The following is a 26,653-nucleotide window of genomic DNA, read 5'->3' on the forward strand; positions in this document are numbered from 1 at the left end:
TTTCAAGCGTAATTTCGTTTACAGTTTCGATTACTAATGCCTAGCAAGACTCTTGCAGGCAGTCGCCCAGCTCATTAATAATTCAGGAGCTTCAAACCAGAAATACTACAGTACTGTACTAGTAAACGCTATGAACGCGATGGGTTTTGCGTTGAAATTTCAAGGTTAAAAAAATAATAACAACCTTGCATTTTATTGTGACACGGTAGCCATCTCCATTAACTGCTAGTGATTCCACCTGAATGCCTTTGTCTCCACATTTCATAAAATAGCATACGAATGTAGTCCAGACGTCTCACTATTGATACAATAGACGTTAAGTAAAATATTATAGGCATACTTACTATTTGGGCCTTAAAAGTAGCACCAATAAAGGAGGCTTTTTTCCAATACTAAAGTCAGAATAATAACATTTACAGCAAACACTTTCACTGATTTGCAGATATTTTGATTCCATTGGCATATGCTTTATTTTACGGGTTTTGTGATACACACGTGTTTATTAATACTGCATTTAGTCATTTAGTGGCCCAAGGCAAAACCAGTCATGAGGTCCTCCATGTCCATGAACTGCAGGCATTTTTTTTTCACCTCAGCACAAGGTCTTCATTGATGAACTTAAAATTCTTCTTGAGGAATTATTATCTAACAAGTGAATCATCTCATCACTTATACTGTATTTAATAAGAAGATAATTGTCATTTAACATAATTTACCATTTCGACTGCTGTATTACAGTCACATATTTGTGGTGAGAAGCAGCCCCCCTTGTCACGCTCCACTTCATCTCCACTGGCAAGATTTTCTGACTATTGCTGAAGGTCACACACATTTGTTGTCACTGTAAAAAAGATTGAAATCTTTGATTTTTTTAAAACTGTTTTCCTCTCACCTTTTTGCCTCTCCTCCACGACACTTAATTTTCCTTACAATTGTGCCAACATGTTTGCTTTCTTCCTTCTTTCCAAATCAAGTCTGCACATGTGAAGCAAGAAGGTGCAAAAGCCCATAAAAATGGAGGGGAGATCAGTCACAGCAATCATAACAGATTCAGCATAATGATGTGGGGTTTTTCTTTTTAGACTAAAACGAAAATAATTGCTTTTAATCGAAGAAAATATATGAATCATATTAATGATATGTTTGGGAGTCCATGGAAATTTCAGGTAATTGCCTGTGTTTGCCTTAGGTAAGTATGCCCCTGGTTATACCCTACCAATGGTTTACAATCCGGGTGACACAGGATGATATTTTGATATTTATGTTTGCAAGTGTCGGTGTGAAATCTCACAGGTACATACCTGCCATGATCATGTTCAATAATTAACCTGGTTTACACTTGAAGGTTTCACATGGATTCTGTTAGCGTGCTGTATGTGATCAGAGCTTTTATATAGGGCGGGGGAAAGGAGGGGATAAATTATATTGACTACTTCCTCATTTATAAATCACCAAATCGTTTCCTCATACTCACCAACATGACCACGTGAGACTGGATGAAAAGGGGTGTGATTGCGCTCGAATCGATTATTATTTTCAGGAGCGGCACAAGGAACACATCGAGAATAAGCTATGTGGACACACTGAGGAGTTTCTGCACTGCATACAAGTGAATTGAGGCCATAAGGTTTAGGATTATGTCTGTGCCCCCCAGAGTGGCCCATAAGTGGAGGGCCCACCTCACAGCTCTGCCTCTCTACTATTCAGGGAACCTGCTCAAGAAACACTCCTACGAGACGGTCAGTGTCAATGATAAAAAACGAATTTGGGGATTGGAATGCCGCATGAAGCTCAGCTGTCCTAATGACATTTATCATCTTCAGGATTTCAAGAAGTACTTCGCAGAGCTGCGCGGAGACGTATTGTTTCTATACAAAGACGAAACGCAGGATACAGTGAGGACAAATCCCTTATTTGCTTTTTTGATGATTGGCCATAAGGACATAAAGTGCTTTGTTTGTATTCATTCTGTAAAATACATGGATGGATGAATACTTTGGCCTTATGTCTAATTGTAGACAAAGAGATTTTATTGAAGTTCTTCCTCTATCAGTGCACAGAGATGCTGAATCTGCTGCAGCTGAGGTCCATGCACTTAGCTTCTCCATATCAGAGGAAGATGCCCACCATCTTCACGCTCAATATGCACACAGAGGAGGTCCACTTGAAGGTGTTCAACAACTAGGCTGTGATGCGATAACTGCAATTTATTCTGGGAGAGTTACACTTTTTTTGTGTGGTTGTTGTTGTGTAGATGGACAATCCTGACACAGGAGAAGAGTGGCGGGGTTACATCATGACCATGGTCAAAGTGAGTTATGCACACCTTTTATGTGCTCTAAAATTGTACCGGTTTTTTTTCAGTTGCTTTGGGACGTTTCTCAAAATATTAAATAGCAAAACATCATGGATGCCCTGCAAAGCCTTTTTCTTTCTCAAAATCCTTATTACATCGCATAAGTAAATATTTGTGTCACTGAACATGTCAGCGCCATTAAAATGACAAGTCTTTGTGACACTGTGTACGGATAAGACGATGTTGTCAATATAACGGTGTACTCTGGAGGGATGTTCTGATTTAAACTGCAGATAAAGTTTTGATGACAGTTATTCTAAAGTGTAGGTTACACCTTAATGCATTTGGGAAGATTGATTGCAAGAGAATGGGCAAGATTTCGCTTTTACTGTGTCATTGTGATACAGAAGGGAAAACACAGCACTGCCTAGCACAAAGAAAAAAAAAAGAATAAAAAAAAAATTGGAACGTGAACATGGAACAATCTCCTTAGGGAAAATCGTATGTACAACACAGGAAGAATTACTATGGAAGTGTACTGCTGCCAAGCCAGAAGAGAGAGAGAGAGAAAAAGATCCATATCACGTTTTAACATGATAATTATTACATTAAAACATGAATCTTATTTAAAAACGTAAAAAAATACCATTTTAAAATGTATTAACTTATCAAGCCATACTTATTTCAACATCTTAAAAAAGCACTATTAAAAAAATAAAAAATAAAATAAAATAAAAAATATATAATATATATGATGCAACAATCAAACCATTGTTCATAATCTCATATTATGGACACTTAGGGTAGCTAGCTAGGGTGGACGGACAGCCGATACGGACGGACGGACGGACGGACGGACAGACGGACGGACGTCGCGGTGGGAATTGTTTAATCGCTGGCAGCATGTCAGGGAAAAACCACAGCGCACCCACACCAGGAAGCATTTTTATATCTTGTCAACAATTAACTAACCCAAATAAAAATTTGCTTTAAGTTTGTGTTTGATTGTGTGGCATGATTTCAGTATCATTGAGACTATAGTTGCCTATAACATCTTCTTTTGGATTAACGTTGAACGTTTTAAGGATTTGGTGTGGTAATTTATTTCCATCCATTTTCTATACTGTTACATGTCAAGTACTTTCATGTCACCCTGTAGAAAGAGATTCCCAGTCAGCTGCAGCTCCTGCCGGGCCAAAGGTTGCTGCTTGAAGATGCTCTAGCTCAGGAGAAGATGAGAAGCTCCCAAATAGAGAAGCCCCCCCTCCCTCCTCGACCAGCCTACCTTCTTGGGGCCCCCACATCCGCCCCTCCGCCCAAGGACACGCCCAACCACAGCAGCCCAGAGACGTTACCGTGACTACAATTTCTTTATGTGTATTGTTTTTATTCATCGTCCTGCTATTAAATCTTTTCTCTGACTCTTCCAGCTGTTTCTTCAATGTGACTCGACAGGAAGCTGAACAGATGTTGAGGCAGAATCCAGAGTATGGCGGCATCATCCTCCGCCCGTCTACCATGGCCAACAACTATGCCCTCACCCTCAGACAGGTCACAGCCAAGTATGTCACTGATGCTTATTAATTCTTAATATAAATATTTGTATGGACATTTTCCATTCCATGACATGACACATGAAACTCAGCCAGATTTGATAGCTAGCTAGCTAGCTAGATAGATACAAATAATAATAACTTGTGTTTTAGGGGTCCTGTCATGAAGAACTACAGGCTGATCGGCACCAAATCAGGATTTATCATCCAATTGGAAACAGCAGTATGTTCTTCCAGCTCTCACAATATTACAATCATTTATTGTGAATACTACAAATTCAACCACAGCATGTGTGAATTTAGCTTGGTCAATGACATTTTTGACGTGCCTCACAGTCTATTTCCCTTCAGGTAACAGTCTCCTCCCTGCAGGAGGTACTGGAATATTTTTTAGAGCGGACAGAATACAGCCTTCGTCCTTACACGCCGGGTGACATCTACGACACTCGCATTGGTGAGCACTGCATGGGATCAGTGAGTTTTAAGCTATAATGTTTGTGTGCGTGCGTTCGAATACTGAAATGCTCTCTCACATAAGACAGATTTTTTTTTTAACTCAACACACACAAGTGAAACGCTGCCTTTTACATATACTAGTGAAATGCTGACAAGGGTGAGGGTGAAATGCTCTCATGTATAATCCTGAAACGTATATCCGTATTTTCACAAATTAGTTATGTGAGAGCATTTCAGTATGATGAGTGAACGAATTTCAGTTGTGTAGTAAAATAAAAAAAATCACCTGTGTGTGCAAAAAAGAAAGATTAGCGTACAAAACAAAAAACTGAGTTGTGAATGTGAGAGCATTTCAGTAAAGTGTGAGAGGCAACCCTTAATAATAATCTTACTTACTACATCTCATTATTACAGAGGTGACACTTTCCGAGTGCACTTCCTCCACACAGAAAAATGTACTCAAGGCACAAGTGCCGCCTGTGGTGCGTTCACAGACCAAACCTGGAGAAGGTGAATATGTGGACCCTGATGAACACAACTTGAAAAAAAGAGGTGTGAATTAAAATGTGCTTAAGTATTGCCACACATGTTTTGTGTTTCAATGAACTGATAGTCTAAATTACTTTCTGATAGTTCAGCTGGATGCAGAACTTCGGCAAGATGTATGATTACGGAGGAACTACACAAAAAGCGAGCACCATGAAAATCCGCACTGGCATGGCACCATTTCACATGCAAAGTATGTCCATGTGAGACATTTGTGATTTTGTTCATATTTATTTTATAATATTATTTCCTTGAAGATATCTTGCCTGGAGCTATTTGTTTAAGGTCGACAGGACACTGCATTAAAATCCAATCAGTCATCTATTATAACACCGATATGCTCTTTATGGATTTTTAAACACAAAGTTCAATGCCATGTTTTTTTTTTATTTAGACATTACAGTTTGTCACCGCATTTCATTAAAATGAAACTAGCTTAAGTGGACTCTTTTAAAAGTTACTTAAAACATTTGTTTTTATTATTGGGTGTTGGCCAGAGTACATATTACGAATGGTGATTCTTATGTACAAAGGAGTAAATAAAAACATTGCAGGGATGATCATTTTTTAAATATTATTTCATTGATTTTTTCACACAAACAAGTCAACAAATGTTTCAAAAGTTCTATTTGTATGTTGTTTTATTATGCTTTTCTTCATCAGCATCAGTACCATGGATCATGTTATAGATTTAAAGAATTAAGACCCTTCATCACTCTTTAAAGACAGCAAGACTCAGCAAATATATCAGTATAATAGTTAAAAAAAAAAAACAACAACTCCCTTTTGTCTCCTTCATTGTCATGTGATTAGAGTACTTTATGTCACTCATTCTTGTTCTTCACACTTTTAGGGACATTAACCAGATAAACGAATAAATAAAACACTTGAAATAACTTAGCATCTCTATGTTTAAAAATCAAAATAAAACCAGAATAAATTAGGAGTTTGTGTCCAATGAAAACCCGCCTCCCCACTCAAGTGACATTACTTCTCGGTGAGTGACAGCTGCAGGATCCTCTCGAGCTCCTCCTCTTCCTCTTTATGCTTCCTGTGAATTGTTAGCAAGACAGCAGACTTGGTAAAATGATATCAACCCAAACTGCCAACATGTCTACACACAGGCACAGCCTCAAATAACAAAAATAATAATAGTAATTGATGGTATTTAAATCTAATAAACTCTTCCTAAAGGGTAAGCTCACCTGTCTATCTCCTCCTGCTCATGACACGACAGCTCCATGGCGATGCGCAGCTGCTCGTCAAAGCTGCTCGCCCCCCCAACGTGTCCCGGTAAAGGCGGCTCGGTCGCTGTGCTGTAGGAGAGAGGGTAATTGGCGGCTGGGTTCAACGGGGAGTCTGGTGGGGGCTGGCTGGGATCCTGCGCGTCATCTCCCCCTCCTCTGCCAGCCAACGAGATGGACAAAGACTCCTGAATGGCCCTGTTAAGAGGTAGACAGGAGGAAAGAGAGAAAAGCATAAGCGGTGGGCCTCAGTAGAGAGTGACTGGGAGTAGTAGCTGCTCCCCGAGTGGCTTGAAAGGAAGCGCTAATCACAGAGTTCTATTCGCAGAAGCTTAATTACATATGAGAGTCTTTCTTCCACCTAATTAGACTGATACCATCATGATTTCAAAGAAAGGACCTCCCCTCATTGGATAGCCTGACAAAAAGGTCAGCTCACCTCTCCAGCTGAGTGTCTTCCTCATACAGGGGCGACTGAGGTCCTGGACGGCTGTTGGTCAGGGCCTCCCAGATTGTCACCTACAGCCATTCATTTGAGATATTTATCAATTTAAAAAAGGGAAAATGTCAATTATGGAAGGCAACCTTTGGGGGAAAAAAATATGCTACATTGCTCTTGCATGTATGCATGAGCATGTGCCCAGATAGATACCACAAGAATTAGCAGGATTTCATAGACAACGATCCTCCATCCATTGCTTTACCTCGTTAGAGTGGTGATTGGACTGGATCCAATCGCAGGTGATATTGGGCAAGAGGCAGGGTACACTACACCCTGCACTGGTCGGCAGTTTAATTTTAGTGACCAACTATTCACACTCACATTAACCACTAACAATTTAAAGACTTCATTTAACACAGTCTGGTGTGTGACCCAAGGCGATTTTTTTTTACTTCTGTAATTGCAAATCGACTACAGCAGGCGGAAGTGGCACTTTTTTTTCTTCTTCAAATTTTAGGCTAATTGATGTGCTTTGTTACAGACTAAAAAAATCTTAATAAAAGGTTATTCTTTGTTGGTCCATATATATTATATATTTTTTTGTTGATACAAAATGGTTGCAATCTAATGTCGTGCTCTTCCTACGACAAATGCAATTGTTTACGACACACTACTGTATGTATTTCTAATATAAAATGTTGGGACGTTCATTTGATATGTACCAAATTTTGTGGCATTAAAATATTAAATAATTTTGCTACAATAATAACAGAACAAAACCAAAAAAAGACTTGTGTGTGCACAAAACCAATGGCCCACATTTGTGGGAGTATTTTGTAAAATAATTTTGTATACTGTAGAGAATACTGACTTTTAACAGAAACTCAACATTTTCTTACAAATGTGTTGTCGTGTACTCATTGATGTGGAGCACGGTATAGAGATCAAGATGCAATAAAAATTTCAACTCAAATTAATTTTTTGAATCATAGTAGATATGTTTGGGGGGAAAAATAAAACATTCTCGAATGGAATTACATCTATACGCTTTTTTTTTTTTTTTTTTCCACTGGACAAACAGCAAACCAAACAATGTATTTATCTGCAACTTTTCAAATTGTCTTTCTAGTTGACTGTATTAAAATGACATTGTGAGAATGAGTGAGCCGCTAAACTGAAGCAGTAACTGAGGTTGCATCCTAACCTGGTCGCTCTCTGTGCCGGCGTCCAGAAGGCTCTGCTGGATGGCGAACTGCAGCAGGTTGTCATCCTCGTCTCTCATTGGCTCGCTGCGCCCGGGTCCGAGGGTGGTGTAGTCCGCCGGGGGCTCAAACACAGAGGGGTCCACCTCGCAGTGGAAGGGAGCTGCCGACTGCCCTGTGAAGACAGTTGACAAGAAAATGGAGATGACTACAACCGTGTATGCGCCTTTCAGTCAATAAATTTCAAATGTCATTTGGCCAAAAATACAAAATACAATAAATAATACAAAAAGGGGAAACGAGCGAGAAGGAAGGAGACGGTGCAAAGAAAGACTCTTCACGCTTCACTTTTTAGTCACAGGTACATATGAAATTAATATTTTGTTAGATAGTTGCAAGACAATATATCCCAGGGGTCACCCAACATGGCTCCATGTAGCCCCCAAGGATCACGATTAGCCCACAGGTCGATATCACTTTTTTTCAGACCGATAACAGTATGAGTAATCAACTCTTGAATACTCACTGATATCAATTACCAATACTACTTTTGATACATAAAATTTCCAAAACAAACAAACAAACAAAAACAGTGACAAATAATTTCAAAGAATGACCCCATATGTCCCAATATAGCATTTTCCCATTTACATTTATAGCACATTTTTATTCTTTTAATTTCTAGTTCCTGATCGTAAAACAGCCACAGGATAGCGGCCCTTGCGAGTACCGATACCTTGAAATAAGGCTTGGTACGCCCAATATGGTATCGGTACTAGCCCATCCCTTCTAAAAATAGCTCACCTGTGATGAGACATTGTAATTTCCTAGTAATAATACAGAAGTGATTCTTTGAAAATGTGAACACTGGCACAGATGTATACAAAAAAAAAAGTGTTGCATATTGATTCTCTGTTTGTTAAATATTGATTGTTTCTTAAATATTGTGAGAAATCATTAGCATGATCAGTGTCTTTATATAAATGAATATAATTAATTATTAATAATAACATAATATTGTTAAAGGAACTTTGAACAAATTTGTTATATCAATACCCAAGAAGTAGATCAGGGCACACCAAGCAAAGCACTTGTTTTTTTCTTTAATTAACTAACTATGAACTATGAGTTTGAAATAACTGAATATACTTTTTTTTTTATGTTTGTAAACAGTATGCATCAATATAAAGTAATTGACTTAACACTAAAAACTATGCCAATAACTTGTTTTGAGGGGTTGCGCGGCCGAGTTACGCAGATCAATATTGAGTTACCTGCTTCTTCTGAGCTCTCTGGTTTGTGAACCGTCACTGAGCTCACGGGCTCGTCACAGCCGCACAAGTTACTGAAGGTCACTCTGGCATTCAGCACGTGAAACAGCGGAATCTCTGAAGGAAGGGCACAAGCAATTCAATCAGAAAAGCAAATGAGGTCAAAAGCCGGGTTTACATGAAGACTTTTTAGTCATTACGATTGAAATCATTCCAAATGAAGATCTCTGGTCACCTGTTTACACGCGACGTGATCCATTCCGATCCGCCGTTTATATGCTCCATTGTTTAATCAGCCCGGCGGCAGGCGCGGGACGCACGAACATCGATCACGTGATTTATCAAGAAGGACTACATTCGTCATTTAGCACAGTAGTTATGATAGTGTTAACACTTTCATTGATGCAACATATTAGTTAAAAACAAGTTTCAAGTACTTAAAAACATGTTCTCCCCTCGCAGACTAGCTCTGGGGAGACGCCCCCATTTTAGTGGGTGGAAACGATGACGTCATGACACATTTACGTCAAGATAGAGCATGCGCATGCCAGACGCAGCCTCGCTATTCGGATTGAAGTGTTTACATGACGCTCGTTCGGATTGACGATAGGAATATACCACCCTTGTGATTCCGAATGAAATTCCATTCGGATTCATCCTTTTCATTTTGATTGAGGTGTTTATATGGAGCATTTTCATTCCGTTTGGCCGTACGGATTTATTCCAATGGAAATACATGGCTCCATGTAAACCAGGCTAATGATGACCAGCCCCCAGATAAGTCTTCGCTCTCACCTATTTTGACAGGAAAACCTGGAGGCAGGCGTAAGGTGATGAAGTCACGCAACTTAGCAAAGTGAGCGTTGGAGATGGCCATGAGGTCGATGATTGGCGTCACCTGTTCGGCCAGTGACAGGGGGTGAGTCTCACTCAACCACAGATTGGCCTTGAACCTGGAGACGACGCAAACGGAACAAATGTTGAGTTTGCTCAGGTGTGATCATGTCTTGCTGCCTTGGCCCAGTCTGCACTTTACCTCTGCACTTTGCTGGTGAGCTCGATGGGACGTCCAATGTCCCGGCCATTCAGGTTGAACTCTGGATTAAAGTATTCTTCAGCCGTGATGGCCGTGGGGTTGTGTGGACTGGCGCACTGGGACACGTTACTCTACATGAATCCAAGAGAAACATTGAAATGTGAACTTATGTGACAGACAAAAAATATGGAACACAGTAAATAGCGCCTCCAAATTGTGTCATCTGCTTGGGTGATCGTGTTGGTTCTATAACACAGTCAAAAATGGATTTTAGCTTCATCAAAGACGTTATATTTGTCTATAGGTAAGAATCTAGGTGTTTTATATTGGATCAGGTGCTTTAGTATGTTCAATATAATGGAGGGTAAAAGCATTTTTTCATTCCCTCTCAAGTACTAATAAAGTGTTATTCTCTTCAAGGAGGTGTGGGTGGGATCATTTGATTCAGTGGCGCTTACCCCATTGTGAGCTGTGTGCTGTTCAGCAATTCCCAGGAAGGACTGCAGAGGAGTTTTGGAGCCTGAATGGTATATATTAAGAAAAGCAAATTGCATAAAGTCAAGGTTTTGATCACGTACTACTTTCGGGTTTGATCAGACATGAAATTGCTCTGTGAGCTAACCTTTGCTCCGGGATTTGTCCTGGTCTGATAGATGCTCCGTTCTTGACCGCGTTACCAGCTCCACATTGGTCGCACTGTAAACCTGAACAAAAAAAAAACCCAACCACAATAAGCAGTTTATCCTGATAGTATACGTGTTTTACAGTTGGAGACAGTGTCAATTTTGACAAAAGATTTGTATTTACTTTTAGTTATAGTCTTTTGACTTTTTTTATTTTTTAAAGTTTTAGTCATAATTTAGTCATCAGATTGTATTAACATACAAAATAAAGAGTAATTGTAGTCAACTAAATTGAAAATGTAGTCAATGTTTTCCTTCAGCATACATTTAAACTTTTATACAGAAAATTACAACACACCTATTTGTAACTGTTGTTTAACACACAAGACACATTTAACACAACCGTGTCATTATTAAACTTTGTTTCAATGAAACATGTTTGAGTGACAATAATATGCCATCTAAAAAAAAGTGCATAATTGCCTGCATAAATCCTACAGCTGCACAATGAATGGAATGTTTGAACATTAAATAAAGTGTGCAGTGAACAGTTTCTGAGTGGTTCTTTTCTTCCACCTGCGTTTCAATCCTTCTCCTGGTTGGATTTCGTGATTTTTTGTCACCGTGTTGTTTTCGTTTTAGTCATTGACAAAATTGTCAGTCAACTTAGTTATCGTCGTCGTCTCAATGAATGGCTTCTATAGTTTTTTGTTTCATTTTCATCTGAAAAAAATATTTTGCGTGATCAACAAAATGATCACTGGTTGGAGACCAACAAGACAAAATAAGCTCAGTAGGTCCAATTTTGGAATCACAAATACATTACAGCATATGGATAAAATGTTACTTGCCTGAGTTATTTATCAAAACTGAAGTCATAAGTCTCACCTTGGCTTCATATCCACTGACCATTTCACTCTTCTCAGAACGCCAGCCCCAAATGCCAGACTTGTTTCTAAAAAGAAAGGTGCATACAAACTTTATGACATTTTATGCGTTTCAATTCAACTTTTACCCACTATTAAGCTTACAAGTTGCATCCTTTGATTCTTTTAGAGACTGAAGGATCACTGATTTAAAATTAAGTCAAAAGCATTTCCTTAACTAACATTGTATCCTCTGGTGACTTACACAGCACAAAAGAGGGGTTTATTTTCGACAGCACATGCTCCTTACCGCTCAAAGGCAATGTTGCGCGTGTTGAGGTGTGTGGAGACGATGGGCGATGTGAGTCTTTGAGCAGTGTTCTCTTGCGACGGCTGCATGGCGGCCAGCAGGGATGGCGCATCGCGTGGGGACAAGACGAGCGGCTCCGTGTACACCACCTGCTTCTCATGGTCCACCTCCATGACCACAGCCCCGTTGTCTACATCGGAGCAGGGGAGGATGATATTAAAGCACAAAGGGCTTGGTAGAGGAATTTATATGGTCAGACTTTTTCCAGACAAACCTCCACCCTTGAAGATGTAGCTCCGTCGTCCTTTCAGCCAGGTCATGTGTTCAAAGCCCAGGAGGGTTGTATCTACGCGTAGACATGAGCCGCTCTTCCACACCCGGTACACGTCACTGGGGCACACTTTGGATACCAAAGGCACTGGGGAGGAATTGGTAGACGTGATATGCGACGTAAACATAACATTACAAACACCTGGAGTATTATTTAACATTTTAGGATGTTTGAACATTGGGATGTGTGAAATGCATCATGAGAAAAAGTGCCAAGGGCAATAAGCATTTGCCGTTATAGTTAAGACAGTGTTTTTCTTTTTATATTGCAACATTCACTGTATGTCAGTTAAAATGTTATGATTGCCCCTGGAATTGATTATATCTACTTCCATGATTTCCTATGAAGACATTTGTTTTGAAATCCAACAGAATCAGAAGATTATTGTGTTGGAACTTTAAGGTTCCACTAACAGTGAGGGCCGGCTGGATTTATAGAAGCCTTAGTGCTGAAAAGTTGCTAATTAAATAAAAAAAAGTCACCCCAACTGGTGAACTCCCACTTCATCTCCACATAGAAGTCCCGTGCCTAAAACAGACAGAGACAAAAAGAGAAAGATCAGATGACTCGGTGTTTCCCACATTTTACTGAGCCACTGCACATATTCTTGAGGCACACACTAATTTCACACAAAAATGATTCACAGGTAAAATGCCATTTAGTGGAGGTGCAATTAATTGTTTTGCCTGGCTGTCACTATACTTCGCTGACAGGGATATATAAACAAAGACACATTATTTGTATTCAAAATAGTTTCCCATCCTGCAGCCTACCTGATGATCTATTGCTTGTGGATGTTCGCATTCATTCAGGTCGTTTCTTAAAGGGCATTGAATGATAGCAACTTGGAAGTTGCAAGACGTTTGCCTCATATCTGAGAAGGCTTCAAGGAACAAGGCTGGCTAGGACTAGTGTTAATTTCGTCAACAAAAACTAAACAAAAATAATTTTGTCAACACACACTTTTCACTGGACTAAAACTAGACAAGACTAGACTAAAACCCTCATTAATTAACAACAACTGGGACTAAATCAGTATGCATTTTTATCGACTAATGAAGACGAGATGAAAATGTACTTCACTTAAAAATTGGACTGAAATCATTTTTAGTTCATGAACAAAAACGAGACGAAAATGATATGTTTTTGTAAAATCTTGTTTCTGCTAATCTTTCACTGAGGCATTGTCATGTGACACACAGTGATACACCCCCTTTCAAATCTGCAGGTAGCGAGTGCAACATGCACAAACACATGAGACAGACAGGAGGTGGATTCACGGTCAAAGGTTAAAAATAAAAAAGATTAAATTGTAGTTATAACATAACATTAATCCAACTGCTATAACGTTCCAACAATAATATTAATCTGACCGCTAACTAATGCTGGCTAATTTACTAGCTCATAGCATGGAGCCAACTTGTTGATATCCTGTAATTGTGTGTCAAGTTGTTTTTCATCAAAAAGATGAGAGAACATTTTATGTGAAATAGTTTTAGATCCGAAATGGTCAACATAATATGCTGACAAAACAACATAGGGGTTAAATGATTGTACTAATGATTGACTAAAACGTTGACAGTTTCTGTTGACTAAAACTAGATGAATAAAATGATGTTTTCTTTGGACAAAAATAAAAGACTAAAATGCTAGATTTATAGTTGACTAGAAATTGACTAAATTAAAACAGGATGAGGTTGACTAACTATGATAAAAACTAACAAGTGGAATTGAAACTGGACTAAAACTGAGACTACAGATAAAGTAAACACGGTGGATACAATTAACACTAGCTAGGACAGACCATGCTGGTCCAGTTGCAATCAATTCAATGTCCTGAGGAAAACCTAGCAACCTCTTGCAGCCCACAGATTGGCAATCACTGAGCTAAATGATGAACGTTAGACATCGGTGTGATGTATTTCTTGGTGTCTTTCAGCATTTAATTAATTTTTTACCTGTCTTAACTTGCTCAGCAGCTCTGGGATGCCCGCCAGCCGCTCAGTTGCCCGTTTGAAGTCTCTGTACTGAAGCACCAGTTGAACCAGCTCTGGGTCACCAGTGCTCACTGCCTCCTGCAAAACTGAAACCCGAACACATAACTGTTCATCATTGATGCTTTGTTTACATCTGCAAGTCCCCACGTGAGACCACAAAACAGCACCCACTCGTCCAGCCTTGTGCGTTGCAGTATGTCGGGTCTGCCGTGTATCTGAGCAGCACTCGGGTGGACTCCAGGTGGCCCAAGGACACTGCGAGCTCCAATGGGGTGCGCCCCCTCGGATCCATTCGCTCCAGGTCCTGCTGCGGTAGCACACACACACGCAACAAGCAGCTTCAGCGCAATGCAATGTGACACCATAAGGTAGAAAGATGACAAACAAACCTACCTCTGTTTTTTGCATCTCCAGGTCGAGCTGCTGATACTGGTTGTTCCACACCAGGAAATGCAAAGGAAACTCTTCTTGGGCCATGTTTGTCGCTCGTTTGACAGTCCAATTAATATATAAAAAAATAATAATCTATGCGATGGTACTTAATGACTTCTGGTGGCTAGCTAGTTGGTTAGCTAACAGGCTAGCGCAAAGCAGCAGCAAAATACATAACAAATCAAATAAAAGGGCGCAACGTAGGTAAAAGCCTATCACGAAACAAATATATCAGCGCTGCTAACGTGAGGAAGTCGACGAGCCTGAATTTCGTGTGTACCTTTTTAAATTAGTGGGCTGAGTTGCCTGGCGAACTCAGCCCACTAATTTGATGTAGCGGTGAGGAACTAAGGGCTAGTGAGCTAGGCTAACGTGGTTAACTGTCGTACAGTATAACAACTGTCTTTCTTGTTCCACCTTTCCATTATGAAGTAAAACAAACACTTCAGGCGGCGAACACCTTACATCCAAGCGCGTTCATTATCTTCCTTTAAATGAGTGGAATCCGGCCAATGTGGAAGCTTGCCACCCACATCCCCAGTGTATTTGCAGGACTTTGTTCAAATACACGGCCTTTCTTCGAACTGGACATCCGCGTCCGGTGTTAATGACAGCCGCTGACGACCACGCTCACCTTTTGTCCACTTGAAATCCAAGCGCATCACTTGTTACAAGAACATGCGTGATGTGATGCCATCTTGGCTAAAACGTACCATGACGGAATAGGCTAGTTTATTTACCCGTAGAGGCGTCGCTTCTCTTCCTGGTTGTTGAGGGTGGAGCCGCCTATCAGCTGACTCTGTTATCGATTGTATCATTTTCACTGAAAATGATTAGCTGTACCATATAAGATAATGTGGAGTCATTTCGACATGGGAGTTAACTACTTTTAGTTGATAAATGTATTTACTAAGAGTAATGTATCGGGGGGAAACATCAGTACCCGCTGAGATTCATTGTTTTTATTTTTCTTGAAAAATACATAAAACAAAGTAAAATAAAAAAAAAATCTGAAAATAATAATAATGCTACAAGAATCCCCATTTTTGAACACCTAAAAGAGGAGAAACATTTACACAAAAGTATATATACTGTATATTCATTATAGACATGAGGCCACAGAGCAGTCTCTGCCAGGAGTTTTCTATCATGGAAAAGTTGTACTAACTAGGTGCAAAGAAACTGACATTAATATCCCCCTTTTTGCCCCCCTCCTCCAAATAAACAAATTATACATCTCTACAATGAACTGTCATAACATTCGGTGAAAAATTTGAATCCCAGAAAAATATATCAGAGGTGTGGAGGAAGGTTATACCTATATTTCTCTGAACAGTCTCTGTACAAAAGCAAATACGTTTGGAAATAATAGCACCTGGTGTCTAATGGTGGTCTAAAATGCACCATTGATGTGACACCTGCCCCTTGGCTTGTCATTGAACACTTAAGGAACACTGCCCCCCTCCTTGCTATGTTGATTACTCATTGTTATGTTCATGCATGCTTGCCAGTTAAACAAATTTACAACTTAGAGATTCTATTTCAGAATATCAACCCACAGCTGCTGTGTATAAGGAAAAAGGTGTCACCAAAATGGAAGCAAAACGTGACAGATTCAAACTGAAAGGGGCTGAAATTCAACGGGGATATGTAGTCTACAACAGCTAAATAACGACCTACTTTCTCCCCGCCCATCAAAAAGTAAGACAAACAAAAATAAGGACTCCTGAGTCTCTTTTAAGGTAAATTATCCCTTTCACCAACAGCAGATGAGTGAGCACTCTTGGTAAGGTCCTCACCACTGCGTCGCTGTGTTAACGGTGTACATGGGTGTTTCTCGCTTTGCCACTTAACAATCCAGCTTTAGGATATCCTCTGGATCAGTTTTTCATCCGACAGGCAGTAGAGCGTGTTGACTGATAGCTCTGAGATAAAGGACTCGCACGCTTTGCGGGAGACACCTTTACAGCCTCGCAGGTCGAGTAGTGATATGCAGGACAGGCGGCGGAGATACTTCAGACACGTGTCTGTGAGTTTACTGCTCCCTAAAACAGAAACAAGACACACAAGTCATCATTAGAACTGGTGAAATAAAACTAAGTATCTTTGCTCTGCACTCTAAAACACCCATCTCTCACCTCCTAAGTTGAGTTCTGTCAGTGTGTTCCGAGTGGACGAACCCACTGCAGTCAGCAGGTTGATGGAGTGGTCTGTGAGGCTGTTGCAGTGAGAAAGATCCAGCTTCGTCAAGTGGGGCATGTGGCGGATCACCAGGCGCAGGGTAGAGTCGCTGATGTCCAAGCCAGCAAGTCGCAAACACTGCACGGTCCTCAACTGACTCCGGTTGTCACAGCCTAAAACACCACCAGGAAGGAAATGCGCCAGTTTGAATGCTTCTCAATCACAAAACGTCTCACGTGTATCGCGAATAGTATCATATCAATAAACAGAACTTTTACAAGGAGTTTATGTATCTTATTGAGTGCTCTCAAGAGCTCTGACTCCAGCTCAGATTGGCAATTCACCATGAGATCAGTTCAGTGTTAGCATTTTCTCCATGCTCCTTGCAAGTGTTTTACTTTTTGTAGTTGTGTGTTTGACTGAATTCTGCCCAATAAAAAGCTGAAAGTTTATCAGCGATCAGCTGTCGCGCTCCTTTTTCTTTTGACATTGCACAAACGGCAGCATATCTGAAGCTTGCTCCAATTCCAATTTTGGCTCACAAAGCAATTTAAAAAAAAGGCCTCTCGGAAGTCAAGGTAAGCAAAAGAGTCACCTGGAGGAGTAACCAAGTCCCTGATCTGAGCATCTTTGACCCCGTCTGCATACCGCACATCCAGAGTGCGCAGGAGAGGGCAAGCAGAGGAACAGAGCGCTGAAATGGATATCCAGGAACAACCTGCCAACATTAGATCCTTCAGACCTGAAAAACAAGAGTGGATGATTACGGATTTAACTTTTTTTTTTGTATGCAACGAAAACACAAATGTAGATATGTGACAATAAGTAAAACAACCTCATTCTAACACTTAAAGTAATGGTGAGGCAATTGGTTCTTTTTCTAGCGCCTTCCATATTGCCTATAAAAGTTCATGCTCAACATTTTTTGTGTGTCACTATTCTGTATTACTGTCACTAATATAAAAGGCTGCCTTTGGAGATATTATTTTATAAATAACAGTACAATGTCTGTTGCTAGGTCAGCATTGCAAATGAGAATCTGCTCTCAATTGCCTTACCTGGATAAATACAGGTTAAATAAAAATAAAAAATATAGCAGAGTCATCAGAGATGTGGGACAGTGCCTGTTTGTAAGGCAATGCCAGAAACACAGAGCGCTCACTTCTTTCACATTATTATTTTTTTAAGCAATTGTTGCTGTCAGACCAGTATTTTATAAGTCACAGCAGCAGACTGCGGGATTCCATGTTGCTGATGTGAGCCTGTAACTGTTCAATAGGTTATATATAAAAAAAAAAACTTAATACCTGGAAGGCGGCCAACAAGCCAGCTGAGTTGTTTTTTGGAGATGTTGGTCCAGGACAGATCAAGCGAAGCAGGTTGTCTCTTTATGATGCCCGTTAGCGCTTGAGGCGTGATTGTGCGTTTGACGCTCAAGTTAATCTGCGCCCAAAGTCGCTTGTCGAGGCACCTGCACATGAGCGAACACAAGCAGTAGACTATTGAAGAAAAAGTCCTATCATATGCTAAAACTGACAGCAGAGGATGAATATTAATCTTACAGTGAAATAAAATGTCACTTACCATTTGTACCAGTTCTTGCAGACTGCCATACACACACAGAGCTCTGCTCGATTTAAGTAGCGGAAGACAGACACCCACACTTCCCTCTCACAGTCCGGCCCACTCCCACTGCCCTCCCTGTCAGCTTCGCTGCCTCCCTCTTGTAGGGCCGATAAAGGGGTGCGATGGTGTGGAAGCTCCGAGGAGCAAGACGAGGAAGCGCCATTGCTCATCTTTTTTCGTTTGGCAACGTCGTGCCCCTCTGAGTGGTGGGCTGTGCGCGTGTGTCCACTGCGGGTGATTGCTGGCACATGACTGTTGGAATGTTTATTTGGGTTTCTGATAGGTGGCCTGATGAGGGTTTTGCTGTGGTTGTGTTTTGCCGAAGCAGCCAATTGAGGGGTGATTGCCTCTAGTTTGGGGACAATTGCTGAAGGCTCCTGCTTGTCATTGGTTGGCCTTTGGAGTGTCACTTTAACAAATGAGCCATCAGTGCACTGCTCCATCTCATCGCCGTCATCCTCTGCACCATTTTGGTTGCCGTCTCGCCGCTCTTCTTCTTCTTCTTGGTCTTTGGCTGCTCGTCCTTCTCGCTTCGAATGTGGCTGGTTCTCTTTATTGCCTGCCCGTCTGCCATTTTGCACTCTCTCCTCTTCGTCGTCATCAGTGCTGCTGCTGTTAGTGCTGCTGCTGCTACTGTCTTCACTCTCGACTTCTAACCCCTGATGGTACCGACCACCTGTCATTCCTCTACCCGCTCCGCCTCCACGCAGCCTCACCCCTCTCCCCCGCCCTCTGCGGGCCTCTCCCTTGGGTTCAAAGGTTAGACCGTGAGAAGACTGTTGCTGGAGGGATCCAGTCACTTTGGAAGAGCTGCTCTGTGAGGAGCCACTGGGCCAAGAGGTGCCCTGACCTCTTCCCTGAGATAGTGTGCTCACCGGGGAGCGCATGCGGGACTGTAACTTAGCGCGCTCCATTGCTTGTCTTTGCTACAAATGAAGAGAAATATTACTCAACACACATGGATTTATATACAGATTTATTGCAGAAGTATGTGTTGAACTTACTGCATGAATTTTGCTGCGCTCTAGTTTTATCTGCAATAAAAATACAGGCTTTCAATTCCTGCCATGTTGCAATAATCGAATATGGATCATAAATACATGTTTTTAAGGTCTGCTGATTGCTTACCCTTTTCTTTAGTCGAATCTCCAGTAGACTTGCTCTTTTGCGGTTCTGTCGATGCTGCAGTAGCAATTTCTGAGAGGGTGGCGGGGCTGTGGGTCGAGCTGTAGGTCGTAATGTGGGTCTGCCACGTCGGCCCCGCCTCACCTTTTCGCCCACGCCGATACCTTCCCGATAGGCAAGTTTGGACGGAGGCAAGGATGTTGAGCCCTCTGACGCTTCACTTTCCCCCTCGCTGGAAGACTGTTGTGTCAGGGAGAGATGGATCATGTCATTGTCAAGACAATATTGGGGGGTGGGGGTTATTGATTAGAAAGAAAGATATGAGTGCATACCTCGGACACCGAGCCTTTACTGTTATAACACCTAGGACATTCCCAACAACTTGGCAAATCTGTATTAATTTTCCCCTCGCCAGGATCCTAAAAAAACCCAGTGACAGATAGATGCAAGCAGCCAATGGAAAAAATCATTTTTTAAAAATATGATTTACTTGTTTTAAAGCACACTCACCTTAATGCAACGCCGATGGGTGATCCGTGAACAAACAGAACACTCCATGAGTGTGTGAGTGCTTGGGTGAGATTCTTCTTCTTCCCCTTCTTCACAGATGGCACATCGAGCTGTATTTGGCAAAGCAGGCTAAAGACACAAGAAATGTGCAGTTTAAGCTCATGTACATTTTGACAAAAACAACATTATATTGTATGTTTATTTCAATTAAAAAAGAAAAATCCCAGGCCCCTCATAGAGAGACAAACTCACCATGAGACACTGTCTCATAATGCAGCCCTTCTTCATTCTTCCAGGCCCGCCAAACTTCCTCATGTCAAGACAGAACTGGCAGTCGCCGCACTCTTTCCTGCAGCAGCCAGCACAAGTCTTACACCGCACTCGCCGGCGCCTCAAAGCAGACATGCGCGATCGTTTGTGGGATGTCTGGCCCAAAGGTTTGTGGAGGGGAGGGGCCAAGCGGGGCCGGTAAATTGGCGCTGGTGGAGGGGATGGGGGTCGGTACCATGATGGCTATATATTAAAAAAAATAAAAAGAAGAAACATTGCATTGAGGTCAGTACAATTAGGAATTCAGGCCCATTATTGCATTATAGTCCAATGTGCATCGTATTACCTGGATGGAATAGTGAGAATATTTTGTATAACTTTTATAATTAAACATTCTGCTTACTCTTTTGGGCCACTTGACAATGGGTTCTCCAGTGTAGGACAGCTTAGGGATATCTGTAGCATGCTCTTTCAGAACAGCCTACACACGAACAAGGGTAAAGGAAACAATAAATCTGATGTGGCTCAACACAAACCTATTGAGACTGTTGTAAAGTTTTGCATGTCATTATCAGGTGACCGTAGCCAATTACACACCCTCGTGTCTTCTAATAAGGCTGCAGCATTCTCGATCCCAGAAGGGACACACTTTTTGTTCTCAGGCAATTCCTCAAGCTTCCCCACGAGGTTCCACAGCCCCTCAAGCTCAAGGGGTGTCAATATATGCCGAGGCCTGATAACTGGATCCTTTTCTTCCACTTGGACTTCTTCGTCTTCAGATTCCTTTGACTTTATTTCAACATCACTGTCAACGCCATTGGAGGTACCGTTGCCCGTGCTGTTATCAACCCCAAGGTCTGCTCGAGTCAGGCCTGTAAGAGACAGTTCTTCCTGTAAATATTGAATACAGAAGATAGTGGAGCAGCAATGTTCAAACTTCAAAGTGTTAAGATTACTAACCTATGCCAAGGGAGTATTTTTGGAACTCAGGAGTGAGGTGGGATATGTTTGTCAGGCAGTAGAGGTATCTCTCCAGGACATACCAGCACATCTCATAGTAAAATGGATAGCGAAACTTGGCCGGGACCTAAAAGAACAGAACAAACCAAATAAGAAAAAATATCCACTTTCAAGCAAGCAAGTGGAAAGTCCAACCTGGATTTCCTAAAGATTGACAATGTGTTGCAAAAATGTCCCAAAAGTTTTAGGTCATGTTGCTCACCCGAGTGCGATCTTCAATACTGTAAATATTGAGCTGCATGGGAATATTAAAGCTGTGAAGGAAATTCCCCCCAAACACAAGGGTGTCCTCAGGTGTGTACACAGCATGGATCCACCCTGCAATGACGCACACAAGATGGCGATATGTCTCTCTGCACTGTATTACCAAGTCAGTGTATTTATTGGTGGCAGACCTGAGGGAATCATGAAGGTATTGCCCTGCTTGAGCTCTATCCTCTGGCAGTCATGACACTTGTCACCCAAGAAGATATCTCCCTGTTTTCCTGATAAAACCCAGTTCTCATACATCTCCAGGTTTTGGGGGGAGGGTGGAATCAACCAGAACACCTGCAGCAGACACAGGTGACAGGGCATCGGAACAGGTATGAATCACTGGCGGGGCAAAAAGACATGCACTAACAGGGCAGCAGATAACTAATATTTTTAGAATCAAGTATTATACCATTTGTCCCATTGATTAATTGGACAAAAATGTATCTTGCATAATTAAACAACAATACCAACACAAAATGTGCAATTGAGATGAGGGTATTCATTTCATCCACTTGGGTCACCATCCTCACATTCTATAGTAGAGTACTTGAGACTTTGAATGTGTGTGGCCGTAAAAAGAGCTTCGAGGAAGAGATTGTTCATCTTTTTGTAATCGAGCTGTTTGATTAATCATTTCAGCCCTGCGCACTAACCTTTCCTCCTCGGAGTATGTGGTACCAGACGGAAGTGCCTCCAAAGTCAATATGGAAATCTGTGAAGCATCCCTGCACACTCATTAGACAGTACCTATGACAAGTGAGACAGGGATTAAAAAAAATAATAATCATTTAAAAAACAAAATCTAAATTGCAAATGTTGGACTAGATCCAAGCGACTGTGTTTTTTTCTCATGTTTTGGATCAACTTACTTCTGTACTTTGGGATAGTGCATGTCAATGATGGCGTTGGTAGAGTCCCTCTGCCTCTCCTTCAGATGGCGAGGCCACATGTTGTCCACCCAATCAATCAGGTCCACCTGAAATAAGCAGTTCCAAGTAGCATCAGCACGTAATATTTTCTCTGCAAGCGTGTTTCATCTATGCATTGTAAAACTATACGGCAGAAGAGTAAGCGTGTTCTTACTGAAGCCGGACGTTGGACCAGATTCTCCAATTTGGTGTGGCTAAACTCCAAGCTGATAACATTGTAAAGTTTCTCTCTTTCAGATGGTGGCGTCTCATAGTAGCGCCGCCACTGCGCCATTGACATCTCAATTCCCTTCTGGGTGTTCACATCCATCACGTCAACAATGCGCCGACTGCCTGTGAGTGGAAAAAAACAACAATTCAGTTAGTAAGGAGACAAAAAAGTTAGAACAGGTATACTATATATTTGATGAGTTTAATGTTCAGCGGAAGGTGTTTCGTGATGGAGAATGGATAAAAGCTTACCGACAAACACTTTCACATCACTCACGCTGAAATCAGAGTCTGGCATTCTGCAAGAGTAATTGTAAATTAAGGAGTTTTTAATCCACTTGTAAATAAATGATTAACATCTGCTTAAATGTGACATAATGAGAAAACTAACTGTATTCCAAGGCCTTCATCTTTCTCAAAGATGATAGGATCCCTCAGACCTTCTCGTTGGATGTATTCAAATGTGAAATCTTTGGGGGGACAAAAACATAAATTAGTCTTACTCCCCTTTGAACAGGATAGAAAGTGTACTTGGAGAGTCCTGTCTTGCAAACTTGACAGAGGTGCTTGTAAACTCACACCAACTAAGTTTGTGCACGTTCGTGCCATCTGTTGTGGAGCCTTTTAGTGTGTCTGCGCTTTATGAGCGCATGCCTTTTTGTTTATAAGATATTGCTCCAAGATGGCTAAGAGTCTGCCGGAACGTCAACTGTGATCAGTTTTTTCTATGGTCCTCCAGCAAAAAATAAGTAAGTAGAAAAATCCCAAATTTTATTCCAATAGTTTCTGTTTAGCATGAAAATCATAATCATGAAAACAATGACACTTTCCTTCATAACAGTTTAAAATATTTATTTCTCCACCGCAATTCTGAGCTTACTAAAGTTGTACAATTTGAAATGAAATGAATGTTTAGAATACAACTTCAGCATATGTTTATCTAAACGTGTTAATACATATGGGTGACTTCAGTTTTCCTGGAAATTTAACAGTATTAAAAATAATTGAAATCTCACCTCTCGAAGTCGATAGAAAAATAATTCCAAAAACATTTCAGCGCTTACACCTGTAGCGTTCACACAAAACTAAGTATATTATTTCAAACCTTAAATATTTATTCTTTTTTTTTAGATCAACAAACAAATGTCGCATCAGCGGGTATATTTACCTTCATCACTGGAGCACATGCAGTTAATAACCTCGAGGGATCAAGTGGTAATTATTCGTCGTCCATTCCGTTACAAAGTCGTCAACATTTTCAACATCTTCATTGTCTACAAACATATTTCTTAACAGTATGTCACTGTTGACTCGTTACACTGATTCGAATTACTCCCGCGCCGTTGTCAATCGTGTCATTTATTTCATAACTCCCGTGAATCTGCGTCAACAATAAATGCTCAAATAAAATTCCAGGGCATGCTACGAGGCCCACGTCACCCTCTCGTGCAAATTCTGATGCATTTAATCGGCTAAGAGACCAAGAATTGGTCAAAACAAAACAAAATGACGTATCCGCTCTCCCGGCTTTAAAGGGAGAAGAGCGGTAAAGTGCTCCCGGCCTTAATTGGTTAAACAATGGTTCACATTTGGAATACAGTACTAAATTTGTTTTACACAACATTGACTTAAAAGTCAATGTTGTGCAAGTTAAAACATTGACTTTACAGATTTTAGGGCAGTTTGACTGGATAACTAATTTTTTCCTTTGGGAAGGGATTGAACTGAAATACAAACAATTCCGGTTGACCAGCGTTTCTTAACGTAATGTTGCTAACAAACTGTACATTTGTGCAATATTTGATCAAGTACAGTACCCTAACTTTGTAGTACTACTGTAAACTTTTAACAATTAATACAAATGTAAACATTGGGAGCTCACCTTTTCCTTCCATTTGTTTGATCAACTCAGAGCCAAACCTGCTGCACTGCAACTTTTCATCGAGGTCGAACATACGTCTCCCTTCGATTTCATCGTCAGAGATCCCATCATCCTGGTATCGCCGGCGGGTACCAGTACGCTGGGGACAAAAAATAAATATCTAAGCAGCACCTTATTTATTTATTTTTTTACGTAATCATGATAGAGATGTTATTATAGCTAATGAAAACTAATAAAAATAACAAAGACTAAAATTGACTGTTTTCCCATAGAGAACACGTTCCCAAAGAAACATGAGTGCACCAGCACTCGCGCTACAATGTTAAAAAACAATGACTTAATCATACAATGGCAGAATCAGAAAGACAAATTGAAATAGAACAGTTCATGAGGGTGCCAAACAATACAGCACGACAATAGAGCAGGGATTAATCTGACACACATTGCCCCTCCTTGGAACCCCCTGCCCCCTGCCATTCAACACACTTACTGTTTGGCTAGACAGATGGATCAGGCTCTAAAAATGCTATCAGATATCCCCACCCCCACCTCCTTTCTTTATGCAAACTGTACTGCTATAACTTAAACCATGAGCTTCAAAGGTGTACACATAAAAGTGCATTATTGTCTCAAAAACGGCACAATACAAATCATGATTTATTTACATTTTTGTAATATTTGGTTGGTTGGTATTCTCGCATATTAAAATATATAGTGGAAATAAAGTGTTTACAGTGGGCAAGCGTTATCAAGAAAATGCTGTAGCGGTTCAATAAAAGCAGCTGGTTCTTGTCAAAAATACTTATATCGACTTAAAAATCTGCCAAATTGGGTTCCTGTGCCCATATGATAATTGTATACAATATCAGTAAGAGTTAAACGAAAGAAAGAAAGAAAGAAAATAAGCTCAGTGTGAGTGTGAAGCAGCTCATAACAACACAGCCAGGTCAAGACAATGAACTTGACCCCCTCTTGAACCGAGTGTCTTTAGACACGTTCACTGCTCCCGTTTACGACCCACACCAAAACAAACAAGACCACAGCCGCAGCATCAAGTCCCAACACATGAAACGTATTCTATGAATCCCTTTGTTATTTTACGCGAACCAAACTTGTTAATACCAGTCACGAATCGCAATCAGCTGCTTTTGGTTAGACCAAACAAGAGAGTCAGGAAGCAGTTGACTTACCAGGCGTTTGCTGTATCGCGTATGAGGATCCTCCATAGTCTCTAAATGACAGGCAAAGTCTCATTAGAAGTGTAAACATAAAGAGTCTTGTATACTCCTATGTTTGTGATCCGTTTTGACAGTTGGGTTCTTCTCGGTGGCGAAGCTAGCTTCACAACACAGCTAGCGTTAGCCAACAGTGTTGTTTCAGCCAGGAAGCTAAAGCTAGCATCTCGTCAAAATTTATCAAAAATACAATATAGTCGGGTCTGTTAATATCGACGAGTGTCGCCGAAAGGGGGGTTATTTTAAAAAGTGATATTCCGAATAAGCGAGTGTCTAAGTGGTCGTTAATTAAATTGCATGGCGTTGTGGGCTAGCCTAGTTCCAATGTCTTTGATAAGTGGTCGCCAGCTACGTAGCCGATGTTAGCATCGGCAGTTGTAAGCTTTCCAAGCATTTACCTCTACGTTCAGACGCCGTTTAGTCGCAGCAGCCCGAGTGACGTTTCACAAGGTGTGCGTAGGAAGCTTCTCGCATAAGTTTGTCCCCATTTTACGAGGATGAAGCTGTGATGTATCGTTGTGTTTATTATTATGCCATAAAGTTAGACGGATTCGACGCTCCGAGCCGCCATTTTCAGCTGGTCAAACAACACACATACACACTCACTAAGGAAGAGGGGGGGGGGGCAGATTTACCACACCCCCTACTGACAACAGCGTTACGATATATTTGCATAGAAACCCTCCCATTGGACACAGCTTGTGCTACTTAAGCAAGATTAGAATACGATAAACTACAGTAGCGTTAGATTTGTACATCGACTTGTGCCGTCGACTCGCGTAAATGGTTCGGTTATTGGACGCTC

At 41.0% G+C, this 26,653-nt stretch overlaps 3 protein-coding genes across 5 annotated transcripts; 1 reads left to right on the top strand and 2 right to left on the bottom strand.

Moving 5' to 3' along the window:
• Positions 1-1,637: 1,637 nt before the first annotated feature.
• On the top strand, positions 1,638-5,718 carry LOC147168399 (signal-transducing adaptor protein 1-like). Of its 2 annotated transcripts, none has more exons than XM_086085298.1 (9): positions 1,638-1,895; positions 2,054-2,170; positions 2,255-2,311; positions 3,456-3,652; positions 3,727-3,858; positions 4,003-4,072; positions 4,201-4,303; positions 4,720-4,857; positions 4,939-5,718. In XM_086085298.1, the coding sequence occupies exons 1-9, from the start codon at positions 1,638-1,640 to the stop codon at positions 4,971-4,973; spliced, it is 1,107 nt and encodes a 368-aa protein (XP_085941424.1). In that variant the 3' UTR covers positions 4,974-5,718. The 2 variants fall into 2 exon arrangements, with proteins under 2 accessions (XP_085941424.1, XP_085941422.1); XM_086085296.1 differs by having other exon boundaries at positions 4,944-5,718.
• On the bottom strand, positions 5,475-15,393 carry ankrd13d (ankyrin repeat domain 13 family, member D). 2 transcript variants are annotated; one of them, XM_086085295.1, is made up of 16 exons: positions 14,567-15,393; positions 14,345-14,477; positions 14,135-14,259; positions 12,659-12,704; positions 12,120-12,263; positions 11,846-12,035; positions 11,558-11,624; positions 10,669-10,750; positions 10,505-10,566; positions 10,047-10,177; positions 9,806-9,963; positions 9,014-9,127; positions 7,742-7,914; positions 6,535-6,614; positions 6,057-6,293; positions 5,475-5,902 (listed from the first exon to the last, which is right to left on the bottom strand). In XM_086085295.1, the coding sequence occupies exons 1-16, from the start codon at positions 14,648-14,650 to the stop codon at positions 5,839-5,841; spliced, it is 1,890 nt and encodes a 629-aa protein (XP_085941421.1). In that variant the 5' UTR covers positions 14,651-15,393; the 3' UTR covers positions 5,475-5,838. The 2 variants fall into 2 exon arrangements, with proteins under 2 accessions (XP_085941421.1, XP_085941420.1); XM_086085294.1 differs by having other exon boundaries at positions 14,345-14,480.
• A 152-nt stretch (positions 15,394-15,545) lies between these two features.
• kdm2ab (lysine (K)-specific demethylase 2Ab) lies at positions 15,546-26,439 on the bottom strand. Its single transcript, XM_086085911.1, has 23 exons — positions 26,247-26,439; positions 25,804-25,844; positions 24,614-24,752; positions 23,123-23,201; positions 22,984-23,030; positions 22,676-22,854; positions 22,462-22,568; positions 22,246-22,339; positions 21,733-21,886; positions 21,540-21,655; positions 21,278-21,404; positions 20,915-21,189; positions 20,721-20,798; positions 20,300-20,560; positions 20,048-20,176; positions 19,870-19,956; positions 19,541-19,777; positions 19,417-19,446; positions 18,371-19,338; positions 18,094-18,257; positions 17,382-17,528; positions 16,744-16,959; positions 15,546-16,650 (listed from the first exon to the last, which is right to left on the bottom strand). The coding sequence occupies exons 2-23, from the start codon at positions 25,837-25,839 to the stop codon at positions 16,469-16,471; spliced, it is 3,852 nt and encodes a 1,283-aa protein (XP_085942037.1). The 5' UTR covers positions 25,840-25,844; positions 26,247-26,439; the 3' UTR covers positions 15,546-16,468.
• Between the last annotated feature and the right edge of the window lie 214 nt (positions 26,440-26,653).

The sequence above is a fragment of the Leptonotus elevatus genome, chromosome 9 (assembly GCF_054856555.1).
Source record: "Leptonotus elevatus isolate MCC_2025b chromosome 9, RoL_Lele_1.0, whole genome shotgun sequence".
Classification (NCBI taxonomy): domain Eukaryota; kingdom Metazoa; phylum Chordata; class Actinopteri; order Syngnathiformes; family Syngnathidae; genus Leptonotus; species Leptonotus elevatus.

Bases quoted from the DNA above. Each gene is read 5' to 3' on its own strand.
- LOC147168399 (XM_086085296.1), top strand. From the start codon at position 1,638: ATGTCTGTGCCCCCCAGAGTGGCCCATAAGTGGAGGGCCCACCTCACA. The intron at 3,653-3,726 runs GTGACTACAATT...TGACTCTTCCAG, and splicing joins AGCAGCCCAGAGACGTTACC to CTGTTTCTTCAATGTGACTC. The intron at 3,859-4,002 runs GTATGTCACTGA...CTTGTGTTTTAG, and splicing joins CTCAGACAGGTCACAGCCAA to GGGTCCTGTCATGAAGAACT.
- ankrd13d (XM_086085294.1), bottom strand. From the start codon at position 14,650: ATGGCCCAAGAAGAGTTTCCTTTGCATTTCCTGGTGTGGAACAACCAG. The intron at 12,264-12,658 runs GTGACTTTTTTT...ATTCCTCCCCAG, and splicing joins GTGGGAGTTCACCAGTTGGG to TGCCTTTGGTATCCAAAGTG. The intron at 10,178-10,504 runs GTAAGCGCCACT...GGATTCATGTAG, and splicing joins AGCACACAGCTCACAATGGG to AGTAACGTGTCCCAGTGCGC.
- kdm2ab (XM_086085911.1), bottom strand. From the start codon at position 25,839: ATGGAGGATCCTCATACGCGATACAGCAAACGCCTG. The intron at 18,258-18,370 runs GTAAGTGACATT...GCTCATGTGCAG, and splicing joins TGCAAGAACTGGTACAAATG to GTGCCTCGACAAGCGACTTT. The intron at 17,529-18,093 runs GTATTAAGTTTT...CTTGTTTTTCAG, and splicing joins GCTTGTTGGCCGCCTTCCAG to GTCTGAAGGATCTAATGTTG.